At 41.6% G+C, this 21,154-nt stretch overlaps 1 protein-coding gene across 4 annotated transcripts in view; it reads right to left on the bottom strand.

Annotated features, from left to right (window-relative positions):
• Window positions 1-2,927: 2,927 nt before the first annotated feature.
• The window catches only part of Npnt (nephronectin), a 66,399-nt gene continuing 48,172 nt past the window's right edge, over window positions 2,928-21,154 (bottom strand). For all 4 annotated transcript variants that reach the window (XM_028760354.1, XM_028760357.1, XM_028760355.1 and 1 more), the window contains 4 exons: window positions 11,663-11,749; window positions 11,059-11,157; window positions 5,623-5,879; window positions 2,928-4,260 (listed from right to left, as the gene is read on the bottom strand). In XM_028760354.1, the coding sequence (XP_028616187.1) occupies window positions 4,177-4,260; window positions 5,623-5,879; window positions 11,059-11,157; window positions 11,663-11,749 (527 nt within the window). In that variant the 3' untranslated portion in view covers window positions 2,928-4,176. The remainder of the gene's footprint in view (window positions 4,261-5,622; window positions 5,880-11,058; window positions 11,158-11,662; window positions 11,750-21,154) is intronic.

The raw sequence follows: 21,154 nt of genomic DNA, 5'->3' as shown, positions 1-21,154 counted from the left end.
TGAGGGTCAGTACCACTCACGGCTTTAGGCTAATATAATGCAAGGGGGAAACCTGAAAGACACTGCAGGGGTGTGATCTACATGTGAGAAACAGTGAACCATAGCATAGGCTCAAACATAGTTTTTCAGAAAAAAGTACTATTAATATGACTTAGTGTTTTATTATTGTACGTCTTGCAACCATGACCTTCAGCCTATCCAACACTGAACACTAATGATAATAACCTGGAAAAGCATTAGAAATAGAGAATCTTGAGCCTCATCTCTGCCAAGCTGAACTGTGAGTTTAAATATACCTGCAGGGGATTCCCAGGCTCAAAGCGCCAAGAAGGTCCCCTCAGTCTCAGAACCCTCAATACATATTTCAGATTGCCAATTCTGCTTTTGTGATTTTGAAAAATGCCCCTTCCCATCTCTAGCCTGAAACAGCTCATGGGAAATTCTGCTCAGCACTGGTCCTCAGGACCACACACGTTGCTCAAATATCTGCTACCACTACACCCCATCTCCTTCAGATCTGCTTCCCCCAGCCTCTGGGGACTCAGCCAAGCTTCACCTGGATTGTCTCAGATCTTGAAGGAATTAGAAGGAATCCCTGAGGTAGGAAAGTGGACTTGAATCGGAAGATTTGGGTCCTCAGCAGCTATAGAGTTCTCTGAGCTGGGGGAAGAAAGAAAACACTCAGCATTGCTGGAACGTGGTCCAAGAGTGAAGTTGTACAAGGAGAATTCTAAGTGCTTGTGAGAAAACCCTGAGAAAACAAGTCTTGTGACCTCAGTCTCTTCAAAACATGAAATTGTTCTTGGAGCGTGTTTTTTGTGTTCTTCCCAGGTGTGCCAGATAGTGTTTACGTCAGATTACTCATTAGTGCTTGCTGTTGTTACTCAATTAAATGTTTAAAGTATCCTTCCTATGGCTCTATGGAAAAACATGTTTTTGCCATGTGCAGCTTGTCATTGTGATTGCATACACCTTGAACTCATGAGAACGTTACTCATGTGATTTCTCTAGAGCAGCGATACATGTGTTCTCCCTAATTCTGTGCAAAGACTTTTATTCCTGTATGTTTTCATCTTGTTCTTTTTACAGTTGTTTTTCTTTCTGCCAGAAAGTGACTGGGGAATGAAATTAACAAGATCACTAATAAAAGGTTTATGTAATGCATAATATATACCTAAGTATTTACTTATAGCCTATCTTGGCATATAAAGCAATGTTTTCAGTAAATTACAAAATGTAACAGATTTACTGAGGCAAGCATGGGTACCAGTGGCCAGATCTCTCTCCTGTCTGGGCATGTGATGAATGGGCTTCATATTTTTAACCCAGAAATTTTAGTGATACCTGTGTTCACATACTTCCAGGTGGGAAAGAAGATTACAGCATGGCTTTGAAACAGCAGTGTGTCACCTCGGGAGCCCAGTCACAAAAATCAGAAGTCAAAAAAAAAAAAGCAAGGAAGAGACAAGTAGCAGTATTAACAGTGTTTTTATTTACAAAGATTGCTTTTATTTGTCCATTTTGAAAACCACAAACATTTTTCACTTTAGAAAACATTAAATAATAAACAAGGTGTTATACAGTACTTTGGATAACTTCCTCCATCAGTGTAGTGCAATGTCTTATTGGCACCTAAGAGTGAATTTGCAATTACTTTCCCCTGTCTTCTTCAGCTGTGCAGTTACAGGTAGTGAATCATGAAAATCTGGATCTAAGAACATCTTAGGTGTTCTTCTACTTCAGAAGCCTCTGCATCTGTTGAGCTAAATGGCAAAGTCACTTGGACCTGTTCAAAAACCATTCATTACCAGCTTGTGGAACTTGGAAGGCTCCTAGTGAGAAAGTGAGCCATGGGAGGTGAGGGCGAGGGCTAACGGGGCTGTGGTTGACACACCTTCAGTAGTCATGTTAACTTGTCAACGCAAACCAGAGGCAAGGCACCAGACAAAACCTCTCTGCCTCATGTTTCTTGGGGGTCTCTTTGAAAAACAAGTCTAAGCATCTACTGAACAAACCATGGGGTCACACATCCTTACTCAGGAATGAAACATTAACACCGCCATATTAGGACACTGTTAAGATACAATAGCACCTGTGTGACACAACCTCTTCAAGAATAAATAATTTGGGGATTTGTTCTTCCAATACTGCTGGGTTTGCTGTTGAGTGTGCCCTTTCCAGGAGGAGGTTAAGAGTAGAAAGCCTAGCTCAGAACTCAGCCCAGATTGCTCAGTTTAGTTCTGAAGATTGTCATTATCATGGATTACTGTGAAGACCAATGTGTCTTCTAGATTCCGCAGTCTAGATTCCACCATGAAGTAACTGTACCTTAAATATGTAAAATTTTATGTGTGTGTGTGTGTTTTTAATGGAGGGAAGGGAGAGAGAAGATAGAGAGGAGAACAGAACAGAAAGGGGGAGAGAGATGAAGGTAGAAGTAAAGGGAGGGAGGGAGGGAGGGAGGGAGGAGGAGAGGGAGGAGGAGGAAGAGGAGGAGGAGGAGGAGGAGGAGGAGGAGGAGGAGGAGGAGGAGGAGGGAGACAGAGACACAGAGAAAGAGAGAGACAGAGAGAATATAAATACGATCACACTTCTTTTTTGTAAAGGACTGGGCTTAGCAACTGTCCCTGCCAGGAAATGCCACCTCACACTCTAGCCTAAGCCTGTTTCCTCTGGTTCTATTCTCAGTACACATGGAGAACAGGTGTTCCCCAAGTTCTTGGTGCCAACCCTTCGCAGCCTGGAAGAGCCCCCACGATCTGCCCCTCAGTCTTCTCTTCTCCAGGCGGAACATTCCCAGTTCCTTTAGCTTTTCACCATAGATCTGTTTTTCCAACCCTTTAATCATCTTTGTGTCTCCTGGCAAAAACAGCAGAAAATATTTTGATTACTTAATCAGAAGGGAGAGAAATGTAAGGAGAACGTTGACTCTTTAAAGTTGTGTGTCTTTAATACAGAGGTCTGACAGGGAGGAGACGCAGTTGGGGCTCTGTGGATATTAAAATTCCAATCTCATCCTCCTCTACTGCACGGGTGTCGGTCCATCATGGTGAGTGTCGCCTCAGTGCACAAGCCTGCTTCCCAGCCCAGCCTCAGGTAACATGTAAGCTGTGAGCTTTGCTCATGGAAACCTTGCCAATTTAAAGCTCATTATAAATGCCTGTCTTATGAGCCTTCTTCTAGTCTCCACTCGCCACACCCAGAATCTTTACAAAGCTTCTTACCGATGGAGGTGTGTAACAATAGTGAAAGCTGTTGGTTTAAAGTATAACTGAAAATGGGGGTTTTATATATTAACTGCTGGTCCTCTCTTCCCTTTAATGGTTTACTTTCCTCTATATAGATTAAACTCAAGGACACAGAAATAAAGTCATCATTCCACTACCCCAAGGGGCACACCTCTGCCAGTTTTCTTGCTTCTGGTTTAAGGTTATACATAGCATAGATGACAGGTCACCATGTAATTTTTGTACTCAGGGGATCATAAGCTGCCTTTGACCTTGCAACTAGAGTCTGTGGATATTAGGAACATGTAAATACTTATATTAATAGCACATTTACACAATCACAGTACTACTAACAAGAAATTCCATGCCTACCCTATATAACTGTCTTTAACAGAAAGACACAGTTTACAAGAATAAATGCATGTTAATATGTTGCACACCGTTCCGTTATAAAGTGTATGGCAGTAGAAGTCAGAGTTGAGGTCAGGCCAGAAGTAACTGAAGTGAAAAGGATACACTAGTTTCACAAGCACGCTGTACATCATCCTGTAAGCAAAGTCAATACTACTCATGGTACAACACTGGACACAGAATACCATTTGCACAGAATGAAAACATCTCCCGAAATTGGCTAGCAGGCCCACTCTATAACCAGGATAAAGGATGGCACAGGTCACACATGCCAAAGGCCTTCCTAAAGAAGATACAGGTAGAAGGTTCCACCCCAGAGGGGCCCAGAGGTGTCTCCAGATGCTCCTGTACTTCGAGAGTGTCACTGTTCACTGGGATTGCACAAAAACAGGCCACCAAGACCTGAGTCACCAAGCAGCCTTCTCCTGACCCACTCTTGCTTTAGGCCTGATTAAGAAGGAGATGAGAAGGAAAGCATTGGAAAAAACGAGGGAGAGCGACAAAGTCACTGCTAGCTCGGGAGCTGCCAGTGTTCTTCTCAGCAGTGACCTCTTTTCAAGCTCACATCATCCAATCCAATCTCCCCCGTGTGACCACGCCTTTTTTCACCTTTGAAGATGACCTAAGGAGAGAACGCATACACTGGTCAGGCCTCCTCTGCCCCTTTCCCAGTGCTCACTCATGGAGCATGATAAGGCAACCTTTCCCCCAAACTGAAGATCAGATTTCTATGGCAAACCGAAACACTAGAGCACAAGGGCCAGCCTCATCCCAGGCCCCTTGTCTTTCAGTATGCCCTCTGACTGATTATCAACTGTTCATCAGACAAAAGGACCCCGAATCAGTTCCTCTTCAAACTGACATTCTCACTACATGCTAGTTTACTGCAGGAATGCTGGTAAAGTGGACGACGGTCAAAGATTACCAAGGTTCAGAAGGAAAAAGAGTGGAGAAAGTAGAGAAAGTAGGGGCTAAAGAGCTACAAGATGCAGGTCTCACAGCCTGGCTTGGTTTTCTTTTGAGAATATCCCCTCACCACCCACAGTGTGACAGAGTGTACGCCATAATGGAAGAAGACTGGTGCTTTGGCTGTGTAACCTCTAGCTTCTGCAGATCTTACTGTCCCATATTTTACCCTCTGTAGGATATCCCTGCTCCCTTAAAACTGGACAAATCCTTCAATACTATGACTTGAAGCAATGCATTTTTAAGGAAACAAAGGCAAAAGGTACACAGACATCTAATAGCTCCCTCTGAAAGCTGTGATGGGGTCTGTGGTGCTAATGTGGTCTCAAGAAACTCTGTAAGAATGACGTAGAGACTGCAGGGCAAAGTGCATAAGCATCTACATCAAGATGACGATTTCTGAAAGTCACCCATTGTATTTGGTGGGATGTGACATGTCTTTTTCTCACTACCCAGGGCTTGATTATTGAAAATAAAATTTGAAACAATTTTATATCCTCACTCAATGCTTACACCATAACCCCTCCCCTCCCCCCCAACACTGTTCAACCCTGGGTCTGGGCTCCAACCTGGAGCTGTTTAACTCTTATCTGTGGGCCAGAGGGGAAAACGAATTTCAAAGAAACTCTTAAAAATAGAAAGCAGAGCTACCTCTGCCACAGAGGTTATCCTAGCAAAAGTTGGAAGGTTAAGGAATTGAAGGTAGAGAAAAAAGCATGCCCGTTAATCACAGCATTCGAGACCCTGGATGTGTTTATTAACTCCTTTTTTTTTTTTCTTAAATTTTCTGTGACTAACTTTCTCTCACTGAAAACAGTTGGTCATCATGATTGAGTGAGGGTGTGGTGGTCAAGTTTGCAACGAAGAAGGATGAAGAAGCAGAAAAGAATTTCAGGAAGAGTCGATGGATGGAACCCTCCAGGAAAAGCCACAAAACATGGGACCTGAATTATACTGAGGAAGGCTTCTTGCCATGCTCTCCTATGAAAGCAGAGCTTCTGTTTGGGGATCTACTTACGCTTTTGATGTCAGCCCCTCGCAAGGTGATCTGGGTTTGCCTCCAGCCATGGCCACCATTTCTTCCCCACAGGGCTGCTCCGTGGGTACCATGTTTTCTCACAAACACCTGCAGTGTGCCCGAGTGCAGCCCAGTCACCTTGTGCCTAAAGGACAGGCACAGGTCCCCTGAATGCATGAGGTGGCCGAGAGGTAACACCAAGCGAGCGGCTTTTCCCCCCGGGGCTTTGGCTGCAGACACTGTGAGATACTGTCCACCTGGAATGGGAAAGCAGGGCCTCTTTCTAGCACAAACTGCATGCACAGGAGATTTTTAATAACTTCACACTGTAACATTCACTGATAAAGAATCCCAGATCTTTATGAAGAAAAACATAGCTTATTTCTATGCCTGTTGTAAGTGCTATGGTGTTCACAAATAACACCCAGAATACTTTGCCCAGAGAGAACACAGACAACAAATTATGATTTCATGATTAGTACCCGACACTGGCTGTTTCCTTGGCATAGGGTGAGCCATCCTAGGCATATACATTCACTACCTTCTGATCCTCACCAACTCTGTGCCGTTGGGCACCCCACAGCGGATTAGTAGAAATGACCCAAAATTTCCCTGATAAAATTTATTTGTAGATAAGTAATCTTGGGGCAATAAAACACACAGCATTATATTTTCTTTTTTTTCTGCTTTTTTCCATTTAAAAACAGTTCTAAAATACAAAAGGATGACTTAAAAATGGTTTGCTATTCTCACACAGGGGCACAGCTAACCCTAGAAAGCACACAAGTAGCCTGGAGAAATTCTCTGAACCTTCCTGGGGTATCAATTTTATTGGAGGTTATAACTTAAAAGATATATATATATATATATATATATATATATATATATATATATATATAACTGTATATCTCTGTCTATGTGTCTGAATGTCTATCTGTCTTATATATCTAAGAGAATATAAAAACTTAATAAAAGCCCTCCACTTTTGACAAGTCACCTTGGCCAACCTCAGACCCCAGTATCTATAGATTTCTCATCTCTCTTTTGTTAGAGAAGTACAATTAAAAAATGGTTAAGCACCAGTAAAGTGGGGGCTGCTGCTTTGCGAAAGAAAGTTATGAGTGTTTCGAAAGTCAGTGCTTGTACAGATGACAATGCCTTCAGGCGGTTTTTGTCACAGGCGATTGAGAGTTGCAACACTGATGTGTGCCCATGAAGAATGCAGTTGGAATGCTGAGCACACGTTATCTGCTGTGGGAGAAACCTCACTTCCTTTTCAGTTCAAAGACAGACCATCAGCATCACCTTACGCCTCATTTCTACAAGACTTGGCCTTATTATTCTTATTCAAGTGTCTTCTTATTCAAGTGTGTTTCTCTCTACCAAGTTCCTGTTGGCATTCTCCAAGGTAACAAAGGACTTTGAGTAACTGTGATGGACCCTTGTTCTGAGCTACGTGCTCCCTGCAGACTTGCAAAAGCTGAAGTCAGTCAGTCCCATCCATACCTCAAACCTCCCCACCAGCATCCTAGGACAGAGTGAGGAAAGCTAAAGTTATTTGTTGGATAAATGGCCCATGTTCCAAAAATACAGCAACAAAATGCCAGAAATTTGCTGACTCACGTACTCGAGTCAATAAACACACAAAATGTTGGCTTCCTCCTTCCTTATTTTGGCTCCCTTTCCTCACATATTGACACCCCCAATATACTGGGACAAAAAATTTATGTGCATTTTAAGTGTCTAAGTCTGCTTTTGTGGTTAAGACTAAGGTAAGATTATTAAGGTGAAGCTGCAAGGCTTAAGAAAGCAGGGATTATCTTAAGCTCTATGGAATGTATGCTAATACCATTTTCCAGACACTGCATGCAAACAGCACACCTAAGAAACCAAGGTGCCCAAGATTCCAGCAACCCTTTTCTACACATTCAAAACTCTAACATTGTAACAGACATGAATAAAATTGCTTTACTTCTCCCTCCAGACAGCGGTGCTGACTTGGGTTTAATTTCTCTTTAATTTTGTTCACTGGGTGACTAATTGTTGGGAGGATCGGGAATGTCCGCATGCCATAGCACGCACGTAGAGGTCAGAGGTGTATGGTCGGAACTCCCCAGCATACTCCAAGGACCGCTTCTGAAGGGCGTATTGACACAAGCTGCACACTTGCTCTATCCTACAACTCTCTGCCATATTTTGGTCTTTCCATCCTTTTATCCAATCTAAAAATTTGTTTGACAATTCCCTTAGGGTTACAGGGGACATTTTCTGCATGACCACAGACCTTCACAGCTGGATTGAGAGGTCATCTCACCTCAGGTGAAGCTTTAATCTGTTAACATCTTACCAGAGGCCACCCCACCAAATATCTCCAGCAGAAGGCTCTTCTCACACCAGCCTGTTCTTTCTAGGAGCTCTACTGGAAGTTCTTTTTGAGAGTTTAAATCTATCTACGTTGTTTTCTGGCATAGGTCCTACTTCTTATGCCCGTTTGAATCACAAAGAACAACTGGTCAACCTTGGGTCAATTGTTTGAAAACAGTGCATTCTATTACTTCTTCTCCAGGTTAAACATTCTGGCCTTTACCCACTTTTCACAGGTAAAGGAAGATACACCTCACCATCCAGGTTATTCTCTTCTGAATGATGTGCAACTATGACTCAGATGTGAAAGGATCCCCAGAAATTGACCAATCACGTCAGCATAGCAGATTTTACATTGTAGACAAGGACCATATCTATAGACATAGTCTACCTTTTTGAAACAACTGTCATGTGATTCACCCATAATGACTTCCTTACATCCTAAACTCTTAAGTCCTTCACATTTCGGGCTTGCTTGCATCTTTCCACAGTTGTGGTGGTTAGTTTCTAGAGCTTGAGACAAACTTACCATAAGGGTTTATTGCTGTGTATAGCCCATTAACCTAATTTCATGCGTAACAGTTCTGTTAACACACACAATCAGTTTCTCTCCACTCTGGGTCACAATTAGGTCAAGTTTTCTTCAGTATTTAAATTCCATATCCACTTAATCCAAGTGTTTTTGTTTGTTTGTTTGTTTGTTTTAAATAAAAACTAGAAAAACAGGCTCTAGGAGGCAGATCTCTGTTCAGGTATTGCCCAGCTAAGCTGCTGCCACGGCCTTTCCATTTGCTGTGCTCTAACACAGTTCAATGACCACGTAAGATATTCTCCCTATCATTCCATGTTTCATCTATCTCCTACTAGAGGGCAAGAAGAATTCAACCCACAACCTGAAACGTCTGCAAATATGGTGACAATGGAAGGTGCTGAAAAGTAGCACATGATTCTAAAAAATCAATTTAGTTTGTTTTACAAGGACTATTACAAACAGCCTGTTTCTACAAAACCATTGAATTCTTTTAAACTTAGCGTGAATGCATGTGCCTTCATGCTGTATCTTACTCTTCATGGTGTACCTTACTCAAAAGAGTTGTTCACTATAGCAATGAACATTACTGACAAGTTCTCCACCCAATCCTGTGGAAGATCTTTCTGTTGCATATCACCACAGGTAGGCAGTCCTACTCAGTCCGTCTTAGAGGCCAGATGTACTGACCATATCAGGTACAGGCCCACAGGAGCTACTGTTCCAGGTACTGAGCTGACTCTACCATGTACTACATTTCTTTACTCTAGCTTTGTGGCCTGAGGAGGCTTACATTTGCCTCAGGCGATCAATGCTTCTCTTGTGAGATAATTGGATGGGGATGAGGATTCAATAAAATTAGTGAGGTAAAGACTGTGCTGGTATTATAGCAGATATTAACATCCGTTGAGTCTTTGTTATTTACAGACACTGTGACAGTAACATTATGCTTGGAGTTTACCCTACACAAGTGTGAGTAACTCAAGACATAGGGACGAGTACAATTAAATTATATGTGATATAACATCACTTTTTATAACAAAAACAGATCAGTGTGTGTGTGTGTGTGTGTGTGTGTGTGTGTGTGTGTGTGTTTTGACACAAGTTCTTCTGTGTGGCCAGAGCTATTCTGGACCTCACTCTATAAACCAGGCTGGACTTAATCTCAGAGATTCACCTGCTTCTGCCTCCCAAGTGCTGAGATTAAAAGCATGCACTACTGACACCAAGTTACAACAACCAATCTTAAAAACTATAATAATTTATTGGATATTTGCATCTTAACAGTTTACGTCAAATATTTATTCTTAAATATCTTTCAATTTTAATTCAATATTCTTTCCATTATATTTAATTCAATTTTAGAAGCTTTAATGAAAGTACTCTAGACTGATTATTTGAAGCCTTGTTGCAAAGACTGTACACAACAGAAGGACATTCTGAGCACTATTGGGACCCTTGGGGAACCAACTACCATCCCTCAGATGTGTGTGCCACAAAGCCCCTCTCACTTGCACCACTGTTAGAGTAGACTGAAGTGCTCACACACTAGCTTTTCTGTGTTGTGTTCTAAAGACACTGTGGTATGTGAAAACCAGCCTCTAGACATACATAAAAAAGCACTTTCCCTCCATACCTTGTGTGTCTTATTCGTAGAAGCTAGAATCAGAACCAAAGGGAAAAAAGAACCTAGATTTCTCACCCTTCCATTTCGTTGTCTTCACTCAAAAATCCATTTAATTACAGAGGGAAGGAAGAGCCCAGTGTGGAGCTTTCCTTCTTGAAATGAGGTTAAAATACTGAATGAGCACTGAATCCTTATATTAATAAGCACTGTACAATTTACAAGTCTACTAATCTCCCAAGAACCCACATCTAAGTCCAACCTTGTAGTAAGCTTCTCTTGGAAGCAGGGTGGTAGCATGGACTCCTCCCTCTAGGATCTGACTTAGAGTAAATTGTTTCCAAAGGGCCACTGGGCTGTGTGATTTTCACACTTCAGTTTCAATTTCTCCATCATCTACAGCTAAAATCTTCATTAACAAACCAAGGGGCATAACTGACCAAAATACATGGGAACTGTTGACACAGGGGGATAGGCCACTCACTATGTTACTGCTTTTACATGGACGAATTGGGTGTGACAAGCATTTTGAAAATTATGACACTAGGACAAGTCTAAATGCTATTAACCAAGCTTTTTGAGGCAAATCCCTGGCCTCCTGATTAACTATCCATTTCCCATGCTATGAGTTTACAGGACAGCTAGCAAACCTCCTCTCTTAAAGAAGATGGAATATACATATTAGGGACACTTTTTTTTTTTTGGTTTTTCCAGACAGGGTTTCTCTGTATAGCTCTGGCTGTCCTGGAACTCACTTTGTAGACCAGGCTGGCCTCGAACTCAGAAATCTGCCTGCCTCTGCCTCCCAAGTGCTGGGATTAAAGGTGTGTGCCACCACCACCTGGCTACGGACACTTTTTTTAATGGTCAAAAGGATCAAGCAGAGCCAGGAGATGTTTGTTATGTTCTATGACTTTACCTGCTTGGTCCCTGGCTGGCTCCCAGTGCAAGTCACTATCTTTTTCTCTGATCCATCCACAAAGTCCATGGTCAAAATTGCAGCTGTGTATAAGAATACCTGCAAGGGGGTGGCCAGAGAGACAAGATGACAAACTCAACCAACAACAGTCGGTGATTCACAAACAATAGGTGTCTATTTAGCAGGAGTTTTCTCCTATCCAAACTTAGTATCCCAACAGAACACCTTGTCCTGAGCACGACAGGAAATGAACAGATGCTTGGCTGAGAAAACAGAACCAAGAGTGCTCCAGACACGTGACCCCGTTGGGTTGTCACTGTTAAAATAGGACTTCCGTCTCACAAGTCAAACAGTGCTTTAATGTGATTTTAAAAGAAAATGATGACTCATAATTATTTTTGCCTACGTGATCTAACCAACTGAGCTGTAGAATACAACAAAAGAGAGGATGGCCTAACTTCCCTAGGTGTGACTGGTCATCTACAGTGGTACTTCCTCAGACTAATGAAACGCATTTACTTTGCATCCTAGCCGGAAAAAAAAAAAACAATTTCAAGTTCTTTTCCTGGGATGGGGGTCAGGACTGGAACGTAGCAGTGTCTACCTGGGTCGTCCTTTACTTCCTCGTCTGCGCTGACTCCTCTTTCGATTTCAAATATTTCAAACAGGTCATTTGAAGGCTGCCGTGGAACTGCAAGAGAAAAGTCAATGTTTTTGTTTTTGGTGGTTTTTTAACGAGACCTTGCAATGATACCCCATCTTTAGCAAGAGCGAGGAGAAAGCCTATGCATCTCATTTCATTTTATACGAAGAGCGATACAATTTGCTGTGCAGGGATTTGTTCTCTAACATTTACCTGGATATAAAGACATCATTTTCAAAAGTTTTTAAAATTTTTCAGGAAGAATAAGTTAGTGGGCCAGGGTGATGGCTCGTTTGGTAAAGTACTTGCTATATATGTTTGAGTCCTGAATTTGGATCCCTAGCCCCCATATAAAATGCTGGGGCAGGGGGACCCACCTATAACTTCAGTGCTGTGGGGGCAGGGACAGGGGGAATCCCTGAAATTATTTGGCCACTCTGCCAAGCCAGACAGAGCTTCTGGTTTGGTGAGAGACTCTATCTCAAACAACAAGGGGGAAGACAGTTGCTAGCAGACCTTACTGCTAAAAAGCCACCCATTTGTTCTCATTGTTGGCATTGGTGTTGTTGTTGAGTTTTAACTCAAAGGTGCAGCTTTGCCTTCTTCCTTTTTTCAGATCTACCTCCATGTCACATGTAAAAGGCTTAGCTTTATCTTCTCTTCCCCAACGCTCTCCTCCCAGCCGCTGTGGAAACATACAGCTTGTCTGCCTTGTTGTTTCTCTCTCAGCCACTAATAAAATTGTCCTTGAGCTTCAAAATTAACTGAACAAATAAACAAAAGTGAAGTGGACAGTGACAAAAAGACACCCATGGTGACCTCTGGTTTCTACATACACACATATATACTCACATGTATGGGTACACATGAACACATACATAAACCACACACACAGACATGTTAGGGGAGTGTTCATGTGGAAAACATGCTATGAAACAACTTCTGATTTTTAGGAAAAATTGTAAAGGTCATCTCTGTGAAAGATGCATCAGTGAATAGTTTGCTGTTTTCTTGAAACGCCTACTTTTATCAAAGGAACTCTGCACATTAGTGTACACTGGTCCACACCTATTTCCACAACCTTCCTGATCTCAGCAGGTTCCTCAGTTCCTATATGATCAAATCCAGGAGGTTTCCTGGTGAGCATTAACCATCCACACAACAAAATACACAACCCTGTCCGAGCATGCAGTCCATTTCCACACCCCTGACACTGGTCCTCTTGTTTCTACTAATTAACCTGAACAAGCATCCCCTCTTCCTTTCAGGACCAGCAGAAATCTCAGAGAAAGCTCTGAAAAGTTTCCTACCCTTGGCAGAGTTAAGTTCTTCTCCACTGGTCACCAATAGTCCTATTTCCATATTTCTTTTGTAATATGCACTTGTAAGGAGTGTGTGTGTGTGTGTGTGTGTGTGTGTGTGGTTTACTTATGTGTGCATACACCCCCCACCCACCCACTGCATGTACATAGTCTATCTCTCTGTTAGTCTTTGAGGTCCTCAATGACATCAATCACATCTGACTCACATGGCATTTCCAGGGCTTGATCTGGTGATCACTGAGTGACTGCAAAGATCCTGTCAGAAACTCATGTTCTCTGTCAACACGCTTCATCAAATGTCACCAGTGGGTTAGAGCTTCAGAATGCATGTCAAGAGGCCTGATTCATTTAAACCCTTGTTTACGCGTTGACTTGATGTATATTTGACTTCTAACCCAACGGCAGGCCCCATGGTGGGCACTGAGACATCGAGGAAACTGAACAAGACCAACAAGGAGCCAGATCCTATGGAGCTTGATGTCTAATGACAGACACTGACATCAAACATGGAGATAAACGGACATTGAAAAGGGGCAGGGAAGAAAAAAGTTCCCCGAAGATGCATGAAGCTGAGTCAGAGAGCAGAGAAAGCTTGGGAAAGCTGTGGTCGGGAGGGGAATTCTTGACCAGAGGCCAAGGAGTCCTTACTCCCTTCTCTTGCCAGAAATTTAATTAACCCTTTATTTTTACAAGACAAGGAATAAAAGACATAGACTACCGTAAATTGGATGACATTCAAACAGGTTTTTCCTCTGTAGTTAGGTTACTGTTGTTAGCCAGGACTTCTAAAAACCGACACTCTTGTACTGTTAGCAACTGTATTTAGCTCACTCCAGCTATACTGCTCCCCTACTTTTGTTTCAAAAGTCAAAATGGGAGCACCTTCCTATTTCATAGCACACACACACACACACACACAAACACCCCACACACTGACAGGGATGACAGAATCTGAGCTGAGACAGAAGATGGATGTGGATAGACTGTTCATTGGTCCCTGGGGCTGCTGAATGACTGACAGCACTAACATCCAATGACAGCTTTCCTTTCCTCATTCTCAGCCTCTTAGAGAACATCTTCCTTATTACCTACAACATTGTAGGTAAATGTGCTTCGTTTCTCATGATGCTATAAAAAACATTAGGACACAACTGTGTGTTTGTTCTCTTCAGTAACAGAAATGACTCTGAAATGGAAAAGCTCAACCCCTGTGGTGTAGACTCTGAGGGCATCATGACAGTTCCCCCATCCCACCCTCAGAAAGGGCTGTCCAATGGCATTTGTTTGTCTCCTGTGTCCGGGTGCTCTGACACGTGAGGCTGTTTTATCAAGGAAGTTCAGGAGGTTTTTCCTGGACAGAATTTTGGAAACTGAAAGGGAAAGAGGCAGAGCTTTCCAGGCAAAAAGCACAAAGCCAGGGTGATGATGATGCTTTGGGCACGCAGTGGTAGAGAGCGTGCCATGGGACATGGATAAAGAGAAAGGGACAAGATGAAGCTTTTGCAAAAGAGCACTAGCAAAGCCTCAGACGGCTCGCTGAGACTTCAGACAATTCCAACCATTATTTAATAAACAGTGATGATCACAGATATGCATTCCAAAAGATTTACCTGCCTGATATGCCCAGCACTCTTCTACACTTACAGCGAGTGCTGTGTGCTCTACTCTGATCCCTGCCAGGTTATTGACTTTCTTCACCATATCAGTGTGGCTCACTAAGAACACCACATTGAAGTGTCAACAGAGGGTACAGTACCCAGCCTGACATATGTAATAGTGTGTGAAAGCATCATCTGAAATAAGCATGGAAACTTGAGTAGTGTCTCAACAACATATTAAAAATGTTTTTCTTAAAGACTAGGAAATAGGGTCGTAAGGAATATATTAATAATGTGGTAGTCTGATCGCTGAAAATTAAATGATCTTTATATTTGCTGATTTGTTTAGTCTTTTATGATTTTATATTTTGAGGCTGTTCAAAAGAAAAGGTTTCAGTATGAACAAACCCTAAACGATCTGAAAAAGGAGACGTTTGTTAAGACATTACTACACACCAGTTACAGATCCCATGTTTGTATGCATTTTGATCAAAGGGCTCTGAATAGTCTTGATGTCTGACATAAGCTAGGTTATAAAACTGGAATGTCTGTGAAATCCAAATACTTTCTTTCAAAAGAGCAATTTTAATGGATGTAGAAAATATTAATTAAAATACCTGAGAACAGACCAGCAGTGATTTGCACATGTTTTTCACTCCTCTTCCTTGCCTGATATGTTGGTTAGTACTCACTGTAGGTACACAATAAGCAGAAACATATCTGATACTTTCTTAGAACCAGAATGGTGTAGTCATAAAGATTAAAAAGAATAAAAGATGTTAGCAATCTTCCTGTCTATTCATTTTCTTTCCTTCAAAGTCCCCCAGTCACTGGGCTAAGCATGTGAATGGATTCTACGCCTACCTTCAGCCAACCTACATTCCTGAGGCGAAGATGGACATAATGGGGTTTTAATGGAAAAGCAGAAGATGGTGCTTACGTGTGGGCCTGGCACGTAAAGCCTGGTAAAGCTCACCCAGGAAGGGGAGATGCTGAAACTCTCTAAGAAGTAATGTTTGTATAAAGATCTGAAGGAAGAATTTCATGATCGAAGGCCCCAGAGAATAAAAGGGTGAACCCCCAGTCAGTTGAAGAGCTTGGGGGAGAGGCAGAGCACAGGAGGAAAAGCTCCAAATGAAACTGCAGCTATACAATGACTGTTTAAAGCCTTGTTGAAATGCTTGATTTTATCTTGGTAGAACTGGACACACTAAAGGGTTTTTATTTGTTTGTTTGTTTGTTTGTTTGTTTTGTTTTGTTTTGTTTTGTTTTACAGTGGTGGATGGGAAAGGTTTGCCTGGTAAAATTATCATTCTGCTGCAGCTTAGAGACTGGCAAGGAGGAAAGTGGAAGCAGAAAGCATTTATATCTAACCACATTTAATATAAAGAATGTTCATATGCTTAAAACATTCTCCAACATTTTTCTGACATTATTCAATATTGCACCAATAAACATTCTGGTGGTGTGGTGGTAGATGGCTTTAATCCCAACACTTGAGAGGCAGAAGTGAGCAGATCTGTACGAGTTCAAGGCCAATGTGGCCTATTTAGGGAGTTACAGGCCACCCTCACCCTATATAGTGAGGCCCAGTCTCAAAATGAATGGATGGATGGATGGATGGATGGATGGATGGATGGATGAATATAGATAGATAGATAGATAGATAGATAGATAGATAGATAGATAGATCTTTCTTGTTGTTTCTATATAAACAGACAGACAGACGTGTATAGAGGTAGATCAATCTTGCTTCTTGTTTGAGATAGATAGATGATAGATGATAGATAGATGATAGATAGATAGATAGATAGATAGATAGATAGATGATAGATAATAGATCAATATTGCTTATTGTTTCTAACAACCATCTGTATAACTAAAGAAACACCAGATATGGAGACTGTAGGATACAGACAGTACTAATCCCACTTGATAACAACTGTGGGATATAGAGGGCACTAAGCCCAAAGATGAAGACTACGGGATGTAAGTGTGATCGCAGTGGGCTAAGGACACAGGACGGTCTCATGATGGCTGCAGCATCCTAGTGCCCGTGGGGAAAGCAGCTGGGAAAAGAAGGAGTCCACACAAAAACTGCTGTCTTGGTAAATTCTATTATTCATAGTATCTCCAGAGTTGTGATCATATCCACATAGAGTCTACATTGAAAAGTAAGATTTCCCAAGTAGTCAGCTGCAGTTTTTACCCAGTAAAACCTTAAGAGTAAACACAGAGAAGAAAATGTAAATACCACCGCACATACCTCCCACTGCCAAGCTGCTTGCAAACCTGTAAGCATTATTCCTCAAAGGCAGGTTTTCATACTCAGGCTCTGTTTAAGGTAGTTTGTATGATACTGCCCAGGCCAATTCTGGCATTTGTTGTTGAACTAAAGATAACAGATAACCCTGTCTTGAATTCTTTCTATGCTTAGAAGTTGCTGCACTGAAGAGAAAGGTATGGATGTATCTAACTCTATTCTATTCTAATGTCTTTTAGGTGGGGGATAAAATCCACCTAGATATTTTAAAAGCCAACAGGATGGAGGATGGAAATGAACAGTAAAGGGTTTATGGGGCAGTATTTGTTCCTCCCCCGCCTGCTCCCACTCCAAATGCATAACAACTAAGCAGAGAGAAGGAAATAAAAAGATCAGAGATGAGTTTGCAATCTCCTTATTCTTATTCAAGAAATAACTTAGGCAAACGTTGGCTGCTTGAAACAAGAACTGGGTTGCTGAGTCCCTACAGAAATAAGATCTTGCTTGCCAGCACTTTATCCCATAGGGACGACTTGCAGGTCAGAAGACAGCCTGAGAGCAATGAACAGAACTGGCAGAACTTACCTCCCTGGTGAAACACAGCCCCAGCTGCTCAGCAATGAGCCTGTAGTGGTGGCAGACCCCAACTCCCCATAGACTGTGTGTGTCTTTTAGAAAGCTTCAGAGTAACTCAAAGGCACTGCCTAGGGAACTTCTAAGAAGACCGAGACTCTAAATCTTGGTTCTTCACTAAGTATGGTTATAAAAATCAAGAGAATATCCCACAGGCTTGGTCCTCCTGCCCTCTTCTAAGCCAAAGCAAACCACAAAGGCTAGGCTCCTCCAGGCCATGTGCACACCACACAGGTGTTGAGTCAATGCCGAACAGGGCTCCTTGAACTGAGCAGAGCATGCCTGAGTATACAGCCCACCTACTGTACACGAGAGGTATGGCCCACTCATCCAAACTATCAATCAAAAGAGGAAGGGGAGCTTTTGTGTCTGCTACCTCATCAAACCTTTCATTTAAAAGCTTGCCATCTGGACAGATTCATCTCTGGGAGACAACTGCCATTAAATCCACAGTGAAGCAGCTGGGGGTGTGGTCTCGGTTTTAACATCTGTTTAACTTTGCATGTGCTATGAAATACCTGACCTAAACACAAAGTTCCGGTTACTTGGTATAAACAAAGCACATGCGAAGTAGCTCGTTTCTATTTTCATTTTCTCTGCTCCCACTTGTAAACCAAATCAATTCGTTTTGAAAAGACAGCGTTAGCCAAAAATAACATTAAAACTGAAGTGAGCCATAATAAAAAGCGTCAAAAAATTAGTCATCGCTAGACTATATGGTTTCTCTTATGAATTATTAGGAGAGGCTGTTATTACTGTACGAATGGATTCAGCATCAGTGGTCATAGAAACAGCTAATGTTCTTATGAGGTAATCACCGTGACACATGTTTTGCATGGACTGTCCCATCTAACTCCCAGAGCCGCCCAGTGAAATACATACGACAACTACCTCAATACTCAGATGCAGAAACAGACAGAAGAATTTGGCAACATGCCCCAAACACAGCCATTTTTAATTATAGCTCTATAAGCAAATGTACATGAAGCTTTAAAAAACTTCAGATCTTGAACCTAGTTCACGTCGTTCACTAAGAACTCAATTTATACTTTCTGAAAAGAGACATTTTTTTTTCTTCACCAGTCACCACAGAATCCCATTAAAATACAAATCAAAAAATCTTAAAAACTCTCAGAATCCATAGCACTGGACCCTGACCTGAGAGCAGCGGCAACTCAGGTCTCTAAAGAACTGGTAGAGATTTAATCTTGGGGAGGTGTTAGTGTGGTCCCGGAGCCTCCGCAGGCCTTGCAGTCCAAGGACCTTCTCATCCTTCGGCCGAAACAATCATTTACTCAATCAGCACCAAGATGAGAAGAGAGACTAAAATATGTCCATGGCTAAAAATGCTGGGATCTACAGACTACAAAATCTGTAGAAGAGAAATAATATAAAAACAAAACAAAACAAAACCCCCAAGGACATCATGGTGTCCCATTGCAGTACTAGGAGGAAGGAAGCGATTTTCCATTTCTTGTTTGCTACCTGGGTGTTCATCTCATTCACCTATTCTACAAAGGTGGGTGGCAGCAACAAGACTGCTTCTCAGATAAGGCCACTTAGAGAAGAATGCGGCGGGGGTTAATTACATTACATTCTATAATCTTGAGTCTATAACATCTTTCCCTTTGTTTTATAGGGTACAGGTGGTAAATGCCTATTTTGCAATTATTGTATTTTGAACATTCTACATCTGGCTAATTCTGTATTTGTGCAAGACGCGGTTCTGCTGGATAGAGGTTGCCACTGGGGCTTAGAGAACCCTGCCACACAATCTGGCCTGCAGATATAGCAACAGCATACCTGGAAGTGTGTGAAAAATGCAGTCGGAGATCCTCTCCTAGCCACATTGAATTAGCATCTTCATTTTAATAAGGCTCACATACAAGTTATACACACACTGAAGACCCGAGACAGTGTGCATGAGTGCATCTGCTCCAGAAGAATCTTAAGGAAGTATTCTTGTTTATTCTAGTTCATCCTGAATTCTGAAAACATTTTTTGGGGAAAAATATGTCTGCTGGCCCAGGTGATACTATATTCCTTTTAGTGATCTGAGTCTTTCGGCTGAAATTGGCCAGTTATGGCGCATTCTATTCTAAAGACATCTTTTGAGGAGTTAGAAGTTAATAAAACCCATAATAGCATTTGAAAAACTAGAAATGTTTCAAATGAAACTGGCATGATGAAGAACCAGAATCCCTGGAGTACCTTCTCAAAAACTTCAACCCCTTTCTTCTTTCTACCTTGGGGAGAGGAGGAGTCTATTACCACTACCCTCTCATAAAGAGTCATCATTACAGTAAATTGTGGTTATCCATAAAGACAATGGGGAGTTTAAAAATCCCTGCATGGGGATAACAAGAAGGTAATGAAAATCACTCAAAGCACCAGAAATATCATATATCCATGGTTATTACTTTGGAATTTCTTTCTTCCTGACTTTCATATACATCCAAACATATGGAATCATGTATTTTATATCCACTTGGGGTAAAATTATATACATACATATATATTTACTTATTCAGTTAACATATTTAAAACATGGATATTTTTCCAAGTAACTTTTAAAATGAATGTGTCTTTTCTTTCATTTATTATACTATTAGATCAGGATACAGCCTCCTGCAACTTCCTCTGCTAAGACCTTTATCTTCCTTGTTTTATCATAGCTCTTACCTTCCTACCTCTGTGGACAGAAGGATCTTGCTTTTGTGTTTAGTCCTTTTTCTAGTGATCCCCTGTATCCAGTTAGGCACACTACCGTTTAAATCTAGTTTTCTGTGCTTGTCTGCTCAGTACATGATTCTCTCCACCAGACTATCTAAGAACAGCCTCATTAGTCTCAGCATGGCATTCAATGCAAGCTACTTAGTCAGGACTCTTGGTTACTGAGGTGAGTGGTCTCCATACTGCCTAGTTCAGCCAAGACCTAACCAGAAAACTGGTTGCAGAGAATTCTAATCCAATGAGTTAAATAATGCAATAGATAAATCTATCTGAAGATGTTATACCCTGTACAAAGCTTCTCCTAGAGACTTACAGTGACATTAGCACAGTAGTAAAGTTTTGAGGAGCCTGACAGCTAACACACCTAGTTAGCATAGCTAAACCTGGTATTTCTTAATGTGTTTGACTTCAGAACTTGTATAACGTTTCAGGTAGCTAATAGCCTATGAAACATGCTTAGAGAAACACTGCTTTGTCCCAGTGATGGAAGAAAAACAATGTCACGCTTTGTCAGGGACATTAGTACAGTTTAAACCAGCCTATTAGCTAGTTTTCAATTAGCTCTGAAAATGCATCTGGTTAGCTTTCTAGTCCTATTAACAAGAAAATCTTTAGGAGCCCTTAGGCTTAGGTTCTTAGCCTGTAGATCACGACCCCTTTGCCAACCCCTATCTCCAAAAATATTAGCATTATGATTCATAACAGTAGCAAAATTATGGTTATGAAGTAGAAATGAAAATAATTTTGTGGTTGGGGGTCACCACAACATGAGGAACTGTATCAAAGGGTTGCAGCATCAGGAAGGGTGAGAACCAGTGGTCTAGACTACTCTCGTTTCAAAACAGGTGCTTAATATTTCATATCCTACATGAAAGGTGACTTTTTAATATGTTTATTCTTCTCA

Source organism: Grammomys surdaster, unplaced genomic scaffold, assembly GCF_004785775.1.
Source record: "Grammomys surdaster isolate TR1022 unplaced genomic scaffold, NIH_TR_1.0 126531, whole genome shotgun sequence".
Lineage (NCBI taxonomy): Eukaryota > Metazoa > Chordata > Mammalia > Rodentia > Muridae > Grammomys > Grammomys surdaster.
The sequence above is the reverse complement of the archived record's forward strand: the minus strand, read 5'-3'. Positions and strand labels throughout refer to the sequence as shown.